This window comes from Lynx rufus, unplaced genomic scaffold (assembly GCF_022079265.1).
Source record: "Lynx rufus isolate CCGP_SWC_20201006 ecotype Redwood Valley unplaced genomic scaffold, mLynRuf1.p SCAF_15, whole genome shotgun sequence".
NCBI lineage: Eukaryota > Metazoa > Chordata > Mammalia > Carnivora > Felidae > Lynx > Lynx rufus.
The window spans coordinates 55,864,453-55,877,229 of NW_025814829.1; the positions used below are offsets into that span (position 1 = coordinate 55,864,453).

At 44.4% G+C, this 12,777-nt stretch overlaps 1 protein-coding gene and 1 pseudogene across 1 annotated transcript; one reads left to right on the forward strand and one right to left on the reverse strand.

Annotated features, from left to right (window-relative positions):
* Positions 1 to 3,698, forward strand: LOC124509809 (microtubule-associated proteins 1A/1B light chain 3C-like). The gene is made up of 4 exons (XM_047076433.1): positions 1 to 58; positions 169 to 234; positions 392 to 494; positions 3,491 to 3,698. Exons 1-4 carry the CDS (start codon positions 1 to 3, stop codon positions 3,696 to 3,698), a joined length of 435 nt encoding a protein of 144 aa, XP_046932389.1.
* Positions 3,699 to 5,703: 2,005 nt separating this feature from the next.
* Positions 5,704 to 12,777, reverse strand: part of LOC124509879 (60S ribosomal protein L12-like) — a 32,926-nt pseudogene continuing 25,852 nt past the window's right edge.

The following is a 12,777-nucleotide window of genomic DNA, read 5'->3' on the forward strand; positions in this document are numbered from 1 at the left end:
ATGCAGCCTCCACAGAAAACCCAAAGCCTCAGACCCTTCAAGGAGAGGAAGAGTTTAGGTAAAGTTCTCAGAGTAGCTGTCTGGGTTCTGGCCCTTGAGACAGGGAGGAAAGGAGATACAGACTTCTATTACATGCCGATGTATTAATTTGAACTTACATGTTCACAGCAACCAGAAGAGAGGAAGTCGCTAGAATCCAGGCGAAGTTCCCCAGCAAGATCCTGGTAAGACTCCGTTGTGCTTCCTGAGTGGTGCCTGCAATATCCTGTTCTTTGAAAAACCAAAACTCACCCAATGACCTTCTCTCTGTTCCAAGTTCCTAAGACACAGAACTGAGCACATTCTTGGACACTTGCTTCCAAAGAGATTCACGCAGAGACTCTTAACAGAGCAGTAGTGGAACACTACCCCAGGGAGAGGTTCCTGCCCCCGCTGGACAAGACTCGGTTCCTGGTCCTGCAGGCACTGACTATGACCCTCTTCCTCAGTGTCATCTGGGAGGTGACAGAGCGCACATTGGCACGTGTGCTGTGTATGCCCAGGATTCTTAGAACAATAGGATCTAGCAGAGGGAGGCAGGGAAGTAGTCCTGCTTGGCCCTTTTCCCTTCAATTGTGCCTTTGAAAAGGATGGTCTTGGGGTGCCTGAGTGGCTCAGTCAGTTGAGTGTCCAACTTTGGCTTAGCTCATGATCTCTCAGTTCACGAGTTCAAGCCCTGCGTCAGGCTCTGTGCTGACAGCTCAGAGCCCGGAGCCTGCATCAGATTCTGTGTCTCCCTGTCTCTCTGCCTCTCCCCCACTCACACACGCTCTCTCTCTCTCTCTCTCTGTCTCTCATAAACATTTCAAAAAATTTTTTTAAGAAAAAAATAAAAAATAAAAAGGATGGTCTCATGAATAACCAGTCATTAAAAGGTTGCAAGGACCTTACAACTCTAAAGAAAGTGGGGGCTCTCAATTTGACAGAAGAGCTGTTTTCTCTTTTATTTTTCAAAATTTTGCTGGTACTGTGTTCTAATTTCTGGCTTCAAATTTCTCTGAGAATCTTCCAAAGGAACTTTGGAAACGAGTCCAAAGAACCGTCCAGTGTCAGGTGTTTTAAATGTCCAATGACGGCATTTTGCCTCTAAGGAATTTTTGGTAGAGCAATGGTCTGCCCACCTGCTGGAGTCACTGAGCAGAGGAGCCAGACCTTCCCCATATCCAGCTTCCTCCCACTCAGAACAAGGAAGAGCGAAGTCAGACAAGTGTTGCTGGCTTTAAAAATAAAGCTTAAGCGATGGAAGTTGTCACCTGCCAGCTGGCCTCAATAAAAAAATGACATGAAACTAAAAGTAGCTGACTGGGGCTCAGTAAATATGGCTGGTGTGAGTCTCCCTGTGCTGGAAACCACCTCCCAAAGGTTTTGGCTGATGCTGACAGTTTCTTCACAGTGTTTATTATGATTTTTTTTATGAGCCCTTTTAGAACACTCCTCATTCTCCTCTGACCTGCTAAGGGTTAGGTTGATCCAGTGGAAAGTGGGGGCAACTGAAAGAAAACCAAAGTCAGCCTTAGATCCCAACTCCGGTCAGACTCCAGATGCTGGGGGACAATGGGTGGCTTTACTGGACAGTGAGTTTTGACCCCATTTCCCCCTTTTTTCCATATAGATCTGCCTCCAATTTTCAGGCACTCCCCATTCTCCATCCCAATAACTTTGAATCTCCACATTAGTGCATTTAAACATATTGATATTAAGCACCCATTGTGTATCGAGCTCTGCAGGAAGAACACCGAACAAAACAGATGAAAATCCCTGCCCTGAACATCTTCCGAACCACAGCGTTCACTCTTGGAGACCCCTCAACCTTAACAAAAGGACCGCCTGGTGGAAAAATGAAGGTGAAGGTGCAATTTTGAGGTGCGAGGTTGCAACAGCCCCTCCCCCCAGCCTTACCCTTTCCCAGAAGGCAGAGTGGCCATTTGCTCCCTGAGGGAGAGCAGTGCAGTGGTCAGGGTTTGGTCTTCAGGTTATCCACCTTTTGGTAACCAGGATCCGAAACTATTTCCCCTCCCACCCACCACATAAATGTAGCCCTCATCACTGTATCCCAGGAGCGCCCTGGCTGTGCCCCGAATGTTTGGGCGAGGGGGAGTAGACAGGGCTAACCATCACCAACAGACCCATCCAGCCGTGCACTCCAACCAAATGGAGCTGTTTCTCTACAGCATTAACCCGAGGGGAGGAATTTCAGACCTTAGGGCAGTAATTCCTTTCCAAATGTTACCCCAGAGCTGCTTAAATGATGTCAGAATCCCCAGCTTGCCATATTCTCTTGTCACCACACAGGAAATTCTTTGCTTTAAACTCATAGCAAACAGAGACCTATTTGCTTAGCATTTTGGTGCTGTGAATAGTTTTTCTAGCTAGTGATGGGGTGGCCTTGCATGTTGAGCCCGTCAGAGGGTCCCAGGGCATTTTTAATCCCCAGGGAAGGGAACAGTCTTTCTGCAGGATTCCAACAACTCCCTTGTCACCCCAGAGATACTGCAGAGAGCTGTTCTTCCCTTTCTTTTATTTTTAATCATGATAAAAATGCATCTTAACTATTTCTAAGTGAACAGTTCGGTGGCATTAAGTACATTCCCACAGTTGTACAACCATCACCACTGTTGAGCTCCAGAACTTCTTCATCTTTCCAGATGGAAACTTTGTATTCATGAAAGCTAACTCCCCACTGTGTCCCCCGCCCCCCCCCCCCAAGCCCCTGGCCACCACCAGTCTACACTGTTTCTCCGATTTTGCTACCCTGGGAACAGCATGCAAGAGGAATCATACAGTGTCTTTTCCTGGCTAGTTTATTTCACTTAGCATAAGTTCTTAAAGTTCATCTATGCTGTAACAATTTCTTGTCAGAATTTCCTTCTTTATAAGGCTAATGCTCCATTGTGTGTACAAACCACTTTGGTTTATCCATTGGCCTGTTGATGGACAGTTGGTTCCCTCCATCCAACCCTTTAACTTCTGTGCTTTGGTTTCTTTATCTGTTATTAGGAAATCAAATGGGACAAGAGATGAAGTTTTGTATAAAAAGTTGAGTAATGACACATATAAATTATTGTTTCAGCAGTGACCGGTAGAGGCAGGGAAATGTATCTGACGCTTTGAAAGCCTCCAGGCAGCAGCAAGGGAAGCAGGTGGAAGGACTGTGCTTCTCGAACAATCTTTCTCAAAGTCAGGTGTGCCTCCCTTACAATCCTGCAGATTCCCAGGCTGCTTCCTGGATCTACTAAACCCAAATCTGGAGTGGGGCCCAGGAATCCGCATTTTCAACAGGCACTCCTGGGTCATTGTCAAGTTTGAGGACCTCGCACCAAACTGGGGAGGTGGGCTCCTTGGGTAGACATGTTTGCAGTGAACAAACAGAGGTAAGTCAGGCCTTGGGTCAGGAGCCCATGCCCTGCCCAGTTTAAGTTTCCCTTTCCTGTCTCCCCCACCCTACCCTGCCCAGGAGCCGCCTGGTCCTGGGGGCCTCTGAAGCCTTTTACTTGCTGGTGAACAATAAGAGCCTGGTCAGCATGAGTGTGACCATGGCAGAGGTCTACAGGGACTACCAGGATGAGGACGGCCTCGTGTACGTGACCCACTCCTCCCAGGAGATGTTCGACTGCCTGGGCTCCAGGAAGACCCTGCCGTCCTCTGCAGAGCATGTCTAGAGCCTGGTGTCACCCCATGTGGGTGGACTCCATGTAGGCTCGGTCACTGGGAACCTCAGCCTGGGGACAGGTCTCTGGGGAATCCCCGTGTGGGGCCTTATGAACCCACTCATTGGGGGGCAGGGGTCCTTATCTGTGCCATTCCCGAGATGACTGTTGTATTTCCAGTCTTCACTCCCACTTGGCTTATTTCCTCTCGGATTCTGTTTCATCTGTTTATGCCACACGGATTTATGCCAAAGATGCAACTACTCAGTTCCAAATAATTTGGATGAGCAGTTTTCCTTAGAATAGAATTTTTTTTAAATAATGGCTTTCATTTAAATCTTCATTATGGACTAGACTTTGTTCAAAGTAGTCTATAGGTATTAACTCCTCATAATCGTCCTACATGTTAAGTACTTTTATTCCCATTTTAAAGATAAGGAAATTGGGTCAGAGAAAGGTCAAGAAACTCCCCAAAGTTCCCACAGCTGCCAAGCAGCAAAACCAGGTTTTGAAATCAGTCTGGTGTAGAACCCAGGCTCATAACACAGAAACTTCCTCACTTGGTGACAACCTGCTCGTCTTGAATTGAAGCTGAATTCCACTTGTTCACCTGTCCACACAGGAGACAAAGAGGCAGACACATGCCCGCAGAGGACCTTGGTCAGGTAAGAACAGTTAAATACTAGTTACAGGGCAGCCCAAAGGCAGGACGCTTGGTCACAGAGGGCGTCCCAGGTTGTGAACTTTGACCTAGGTTTGGAGACTGAAAAGCCTTTTTTTAGGAAGGAATTTTTTTTTCTTGTGTTTAATTCACTTATGGCGAATAAACATCAAATAGGCATGTCTTGTGTGCCAAACGCTTCTAACAGTGGGAGCGGCAACGGTGAGTGAGACAGGTAAGCGACCAGCCTTGTGTTGCTCTGTCTAGTGAGGGAAGAAAGAAAATACAGAGAAGCATTCTAAGTGGTAGGAAGACCGATGAAATGGGGTCAGGGATAGGGCTGGTGTGGGGACACCTTACCTCAGTGGTCGGGGAGGTGACATGTGCACTCAGTCCGTCCAGTACAAAGGAGCCAGTCCCACGTGGATCTGGGAGCAGAGCCTGTACGTTTTGCAGGATGGCGGTGGGCAGAGCCTGTGCAGGGTGGTGGTGAGCAGAGGTGGTATTTTGGTTTCTGGTTCGCGTTGTTTTGTTTTGTCTCATTGTTGCTACTGCTTCCCTACATGCTTTGGCTTCTCTGTCGGTTGGATCGGGTTATTTTCGGTGGCTTTATCTACAACGGGCACACAGGGCAAGTTCAGCAAATATTTACTGGCATCTTCCTTCATTTGGTCATTTTTCCAGACGCTGGGTCTCCAATGAGCCCTCCTTTCTCTGTCCTCATTCTTCGTTTTACTCCATTTGACCGTTTCTTTGCCACCCCTGCAAAAACAATAGTGATGTGGGCCAGTTTTTGTTAACAACGAACACTTACATTGAACCAAATTAAACTAAGCCATTATTCTAAGCGATGGCATTACATTCAGTTAAGCTATTACACATGAAACAACAACAGTGAAGAGTATCCCCCCCCCCCCCCCGCCCCGGGGCGCAGAGGCGGGGTCGGGATTTGGAACAGAAGGGGCAGGCCGGGCAGATGCGGGAAGATACAAAAGAGCATCCCCCCAGGACCTGTTTTGTCTCCTCTGCTCTAAGCCCCATTTGACGTTCCAGTTGGGTTCTGACTCTTCCTTTTTCCTTCAAGCCTTTCACCCTGGGCGGGGGGGGGATGGGCCGGGGGGTGGGGGGTGGGGGTGGGAATTAGGAAACAAAACAAACCACACCCCAGGTTTTGTTAACTGCTGTTGCATAACAAATCACCTTAAACTTTAGTGACGTAAAAGGAGGATTCAGTCTTCCCCTTGGAAACCGTGGGAATTCCATGATGCTGTGGGAAGGGGGGAAGTTCCTCCCAAACCGGCGCGGGCAGGTGGGCCTAGCTGTGGGCTGGCGGGCTTGGACCACCCGCATTGCCTCTCAGCCTCCAGTGGGCGGGGCCGGCTCCCGAGAGCACGCTTTCGGGGCTGCATTCCAAGGACGCAAAAGGGCAAGCTGCAAGTGTTCTTGTGGCCCGGCCCTGGTACCTGCCCGGTGTTCGTTCTGCCACATCCTCTGGTCAAACCTGTGTTTAAGGTGTGGGGAAATCAACACCTCTTTTTTTAATATTTATTTGAGAGAGAGAGAGAGAGAGAGAGAGAGCGCACATCCAAACGCACACACACAAGTGGGGGAGGGGCAAAGACAGAGGCGGAGATCCCAAACAGGGTCAGCGCTGTCAGCGAAGAGCCTGGCGAGGGGCTCGGTCTCACGAAGCATGAGATGGTGACCTGAACCGAAATCAAGAGACTTAACCGACTGAACCACCCAGGCGCCCCCAACAGCACCTCTTAATGGAAATATCCAAGAATTGGTGACCTTATTTCATTTACCATACACTTCCAACAAGCACACACAACCTATTCCTCCACCAGCCACACCCTATACTTCCTGTAATTTATAGCCACAAAGAGTGGCGCCTGGGTGGCTCAGTCAGTTAAGCATCTGACTTGGGCACAGGTCAGGATCTCACAGTTGGGCTCTGTGCTGACAGCTCAGAGCCTGGAGCCTGCTTTGGATTGTGTCTCCCTCTCTCTCTGCTCCTTCCCGCTGGTGCTCTATCTCTCAAAAGCAAATAAACGTTAAAAAATTTTTTTTTAATTTATATCCATGAATAAATGCATATTCCCTCACTATTCACCTTTCATGTACTGTCTTCCTCCAGTCCTCTGCATTCCTGAGCCACCTAACACATGTATTAGTTACTTTTAAAAGTGCTATCATGCTGTTGTTAGTTAGAAAGTAGCATACCATAGGTTCATAGTGAAATACATATTTTCAAACTGTATTTCCTTCACTAAACAGATCCCTACTGTATGCTCACAATGGTTAGCACTTTACAGTGCAGTGTGGTAAGGGGTGCAGTGTTCTAGATAAGCACTTACAGAGTCTAGCTCAAATCTGGAGTCTGGCAATAACCCCTGGAGGAAGTGACGTCAGAGCAGATAGATGATGAGAAAGAATTAGGCAGACCAAGAAGACGAGGAAAAATATTGTGGTCACAGAAAATGGGATGGACTGTCTGAAGAGCACAGATCATTTCAATGAGGCTGGACCTTTGAGAAGTGAGTGGAGTGAACAGGAGCAGGGCGCTAGGGGGCAGTAGAGGGGTAAGGACCTTAATAAAGGATAGATAAAAAGAGTGAACTTTCTCCTGAGAAGACCGGAAGGGATGGTTAGTGCTTTTAAAGACTGCAGTGCCGTGGTCCAGGTCTCCTGTTAGAAAGATCACTCTGCCTAAGAAAGAAAGCCATTGGAAGCTTTCAGTTTTCTTTTTAGATAGGCCACTGTCCGGAAGTTACGAAGGCTATTATTTTAAAATATGCTAATAGGCCATTGAAAGATTTTTAAGGAAAAGAATGACGGAATTTGATGACTATTTTAGGGGTATGATGTTCTGGAGGAAGTTTCAGGGCATAAAAAGACGAGGCACTGAGGAGGTGGAGAAGGTTCGGGAGGGAGGGACGCGTGGGCGTCAGGAGCGCCGTGTGCGTCACTGGGAGGCAGGATGAAAACCAGTCCCCAAAACTGGACAGGCTCCCGGAGACGCTGGCCTCAGGCTCACCCAGGACGCCGCAGTTCCCGTTGTCCACCACAGCTCAGATTGAGGCCCCAGAGGGAGGCAGGTGCTCTCTGGCCACAGGACAGAGTCCCTTCCAGACCCTTCCCCAACAGTTGGAACAACACTCACAAAATGTCCCCCAAGTTCTATCCCGATTGAGATTTGTTTCAGGAAAAACTCAAGATCACTGGGGAGTTTTCCCCTCAATCCAAAGAGACCTGACTCTCCCACTGTGTGAGGAGACCAGCAGGGCCCCTCCGTGGGCTGGACTCTTCTCTCCCGGACAGAAGAGGGGCAGGGGTGGAGCAGAACTGCAAACCCAGTCTGGGGACGCAGGAGCTGAGGGGTGACAATGAAAGGAAGTGCCAGGTGGAGCTGGGGGCTAAGGCAGGGAGAGGGTCATGAAGCAGCACCAAAACAGAGCTGCTCTGGGTATTACAAGCAGAGATGTTTAATGGAAGAAACTTGCCATGAGATGTTTAAAAGCAGGAAGAGAAAAATGGAGAAGAAGAAAAAAATGGAGAGACCTCAGGCGGGCACCTGCTGCTGCTCTTAGGCTCTGGGCCTCCCTGGGGCCCAAAGCAGGAAGGGAGTGAGTCCCCCCTGCGGCCCCCCCCCCCCCGGGGGCCTCAGTGGCTGGAGGGACATGGAAGAGAGAGATGCCAGGGGCAGAGGGTTGCAGAGATGGAGATGTGGTTCCCCAGCTCCCCCAGGGCTTCAGGCGCAGAGAAAACAACGGGTAAATGACCTGTACCTGCCCACTTCCTCGGACTTGTATTTTTGTTGTCCAACAAAATATTTTTTTAAATTTATTTTATGTTTTATTTTTTAAAGTTTACATCCAAATTAGCATATAGTGAAACAATGATTTCAGGAGTAGATTCCTTAATGCCCCTGACCCATTTAGCCCATCCCCCCCTCCCTCAACCCCTCCAGGAACCCTCAGTTTGTTCTCCATATTTATGAGTTTCATCTGTTTTGCCCCCTCCCTGTTTTTATATTATTTTTGTCTCCCTTCCCTTGTGTTCATCTGTTCTGTGTCTGAAAGTCCTCATATGAGTGAAGGCATGTGATTTTTGTCTTTCTCTGACTAATTTCACTTAGCATAATACCCTCCAGTTCCATCCACGTAGTTGTAAATGGCAAGATTTCATTCTTTTTGATTGCCGAGTAATACTCCATTGTGTGTGTGTGTATATATATATATATATATATATATATATATATATACCACATCTTTATCCATTAATCCATCTATGGACATTCAGACTCTTTCCATACTTTGGCTATTGTTGATAGTGCTGCTCTAAACATGGGGGTGCATGTGTCCCTTCAAAGCACACCTGTATGGATAAATGCCTAGTAGTGCAATTGCTGGGTTGTAGGGTAGTTCTATTTTTAGTTTTTTGAGGAACCTCCGTACTGTTTTCCAGAGTTGTCCAACACTATTTATGGCCATTTAGATGTACCAATTTTAAGTTTAGTGGCTTTCAGTGCATTCACATTTCCTATGCAACCATCACCCCGTGTCCTGGGTGAGCCATCTTCGCAAGCTGAAGCTCTGTACCCTCCACTCTCCCCTCCCCAGCCCTTGAAAATCACCATTACACTTTCTTTAAGGATTTTTTTAAGCCCCATCAGGCATTAATTGTGCCATAAGTTTGCCACTTCCTTTATCATTTCATTTATTGAGGTTTGCTGGTGATAAGCCCTCTTCTTTTTTAAAAAATTTATTTTTAACTTTTGTTATAAAAATTTTCAACCACATATAAAAGTAGAATTGTAGGGGTGCCTGGGTGGCTCAGTCGGTTGAGCGTCCGACTTCGGCTCAGGTCATGATCTCACAGTTTGTGGGTTCGAGCCCTGCATTAGGCTCTGTGCTGACGGCTCAGATCCTGGAGCCTGCTTCAGATTCTGTGTCTCCCTCTCTCTCTGCCCCCGGCCCCCACTCACACTCTGTCTCTCTCTTCTTCAAAAATAAATAAACATTAACAAAATTTTTTTAAAAAGTAGAATTGTATGATGAAATGAATCTGAATGGCTCATTATTCAGTTTCAACAATTATCCAATATTCTGCAAATTATTTTTATTATTTTAATCCAAGTTAACATATAGTATAATAATGATTTCAGGAATAGAATTTAGCAATTCATCACTTATGTATAACACTCAGTGCCCATCCCAACAAATGCCCTCCTTAATGCCCATCCCCCCAAACCCTCTTTTTGTTGACCTAAAAATTAAAAATGTTTTTGTTTTATCTTCATCCTTATACATGTTTTCATTCAGTATAGAATTTTGGGTTTTCAATTCTTTTGTTTGAATGCATTAATGAAGTCCTTGTATATTCTTTTGGTTTCTCTCTTTGCTAATGAGAAGTTAGCTATCAAATTAACTATGGCTGCTTTGACGGTAATTCATTCTCTCTGTCTCTGTCGGTCTCTCTCTCCCTTCCTTCCTCCCTCCATGTTTTTAAAATATTTTCATTGATTTTGATTATCTGCAGTTTTACTGTGGTGTGTTTAGGTATGACTTTCTTTTTATTTGTCTTTCTCGGAGTTCATTAGGCTTCTTGAATTTGTATTTTGGTATGGTTAACATTTCTGGAGAATTTGCAGGCATAACCAATAGAGCCTCTGCCAGTGCTCTCTCTCTTTCTGGAAGCTTCTTACTCTTCCCTGAAGTTCTCTCACCCTCTCCTCCTAGTTTCTATCTTTCTCTCTCTTATTCCGTATAATACCTTCTGCCCTATCTTTCGGGTATGTCATTTTCTGTGTTCAACCTGCTTTAAATACCATTTTACTGAAACATTAATTTGGTTTTTTTTTTCATGTAAAAAGGTTTATTTGTTTTTGTTGTTGTTGTTGCCGTTGTTTTTACAAATTTGTTATTTCACTTGTTATAGTTTCCTATTTCCTGAGGATATTTTTCAGTCTCATATTTTTGAAACATAATTATCATTAAAAATAATCTGTTGCTGGACACCTGGCTGGCTCAGTCAGTAGAGCATGTGACTCTTGATCTCAGGGTCATGCGCTCAACTCCCATGTTGGGCGTGGAGCCTACTTAATAAAAAAAAATATATCTGTTGCTAATAATTCTAGCATTTGAAATCTTTGGAGGCTAGTTTATGCCAGTTTTTCTGTTAGTTCCTGTTTATTGCACCTTATTTCCTTGTTGTACTCATTTCTTTAATTTTGTCCTACTTTCTTCCCTTGAAAATTTATCTGTGAGATTTTCCAGAGACCCAGGATGAACATTTCTTCAACCAGAGAGAGGTTTTGCATTTGCAACTCCAAGCACCTGGGTACTAGGAACTGTAACCATTTAAAAGTAAACATGTCTCATAGCCAAAATATGGAAAGAGCCCAAATGTCCATTGATGGGTGGATGAATGGATGAATGGTATATATACACAATGGAGTATTACTTGGCAATCAAAAAGAATGAAATATTGCCATTTACAACAACGTGGATGGAACTAGAGGGTATTATGTTAAGTGAAATTAGTCAGTGAGTCAAAGATAAATATCATATGAATTCACTCATATGAGGAATTCAAGATACAAAGCAGATGAACATAAGGGAAGGGAAGCAAAAATAATATAAAAACAGGGAGGGGGACAAAACATAAGAGACTCTTAAATACAGAGAAAAAACAGGGTTGCTGGAGGGGTTGTAGGAGGGGGGATGGGCTAAATGGGTAAGGAACATTAAGGAAGACACTTGTTGGGATGAGCACTGGGTGTTATACATGGGGGATGAATCACTGGATTCTACTCCTGAAATCATCATTGCACTATATGTTAACTAACTTGAATGTAAATTTAAAAATAAATTTAAAAAAATTAATATGTCTTCATGCCTGATATTGTTAATTTTGGCTGCAAGTGTTCATAGAGTCAACATTGGCCTTTTAAACTCAGGGGCAGGTCTTTTTCTCCACCTGATCCCACTTGAGAGGCAGTAGGAAAGGGATCCAGCCGCACTCTGGTCAGTCTGTCTTTTTAAGGCAGCTCTATTTCAGCTCACTTTCTCAGCTGTTTCCAGCCAAATCTGCAAATACCTCCAGAGCCAGAGTGAACCATAGCTCACCAGCAATCTCTTGTTTCTTGACTTCCAAATTTTGAACTATCTTCTCTAGAACTTTTAAGAAGCTATCTTTTCAATAACTTCTAAGAAGTTTTTTCTGATTCTATCATTTTAAGTCATTTTCAGTAGGAATGTGGTCCAAATAACAAAGCCTGCTGTTATAGAAAATGGAAGCCCCCTAATTATCATTCTACCTATTTTCTCATTTCTATCAAGTTTCTGCACAGTCCAATGTTAGCCATAGGGCTTCCTCAACTCTAATATGGGGTTAATCATTTTTTCCCAGCCCACAGAGTCAGTGTGAAGGTCAAATAAGGTACTGTAAGTGGAAGTTCCTATAAACCTATGTGTCATCCAGAGGGAACAATTAGGAGGGACGTGAGCACAGTGATTTGATCACTTGTGTGTTCTTCTCAGCTCTAAAATTCCAAGAGTCTATATTTCGGATGAATATGTCTCATCTCCACTTACATATATAAATCTTTAGACCTTTCTCTGCCCATTTGTAATACCAAGTACCATTTTTTTTTTCCCTCTGTGACTCTACCTTTCCTTAAAAATTCATGCACGTATACCTTCTACAGAAGGGGTCCTCATGATGCCTACAAGAATCCAGATGTGTGGTTGCCAGTTAGACCAACTTAATCAGAATCTCTGGTTGGGGTGTGGTCCAAATGAAGCTATTGTATGGCCAAGGTTAATAATCATGTTTTATATAAAACCTTTCATGCCTTCTGAATCTGATCTTTTATTGACTTTATCATTAATTGGGACAGAGCCCCCAGTGCCTCATGAGTTAGTTATCTTGTTGAATTTGTAAATGTCTAATCTTTCAAAATAGAATACAGATTCGTTTATGGATAATCTAGCTTTACCTCCCATATTGCATTTGCTTCCCATATCCCTTGTGAATAATAAAGCACCTAAATGTGTTTCCGTAAATGATTGTTATCAGGTGTAGGAAAATGACCTGTTTGTCCTAGGTAATATACTGATGCCAGTTTCTAAAATAAAAAAAAAACAAAAAAAAAAAACTTCAATCAGTTACATTTCTATACACCAATAATGAAGCAACAGAAAGAGACATCAAGGGATCAATACCATTTACAATTCCACAAAACCCATAAAATATCTAGGAATAAACCTAAGCAAAGAGGTGAAAAATCTATACACTGAAAAGTATAGAAAGCTTATGAAAGAAATTGAAGAAGACATAAAAAATGGAAAACATTCCATGCTCATGGATTGGAAGAACAGATATTGTTAAAATGTTGATACTACCCAAAGCAATTTACATATT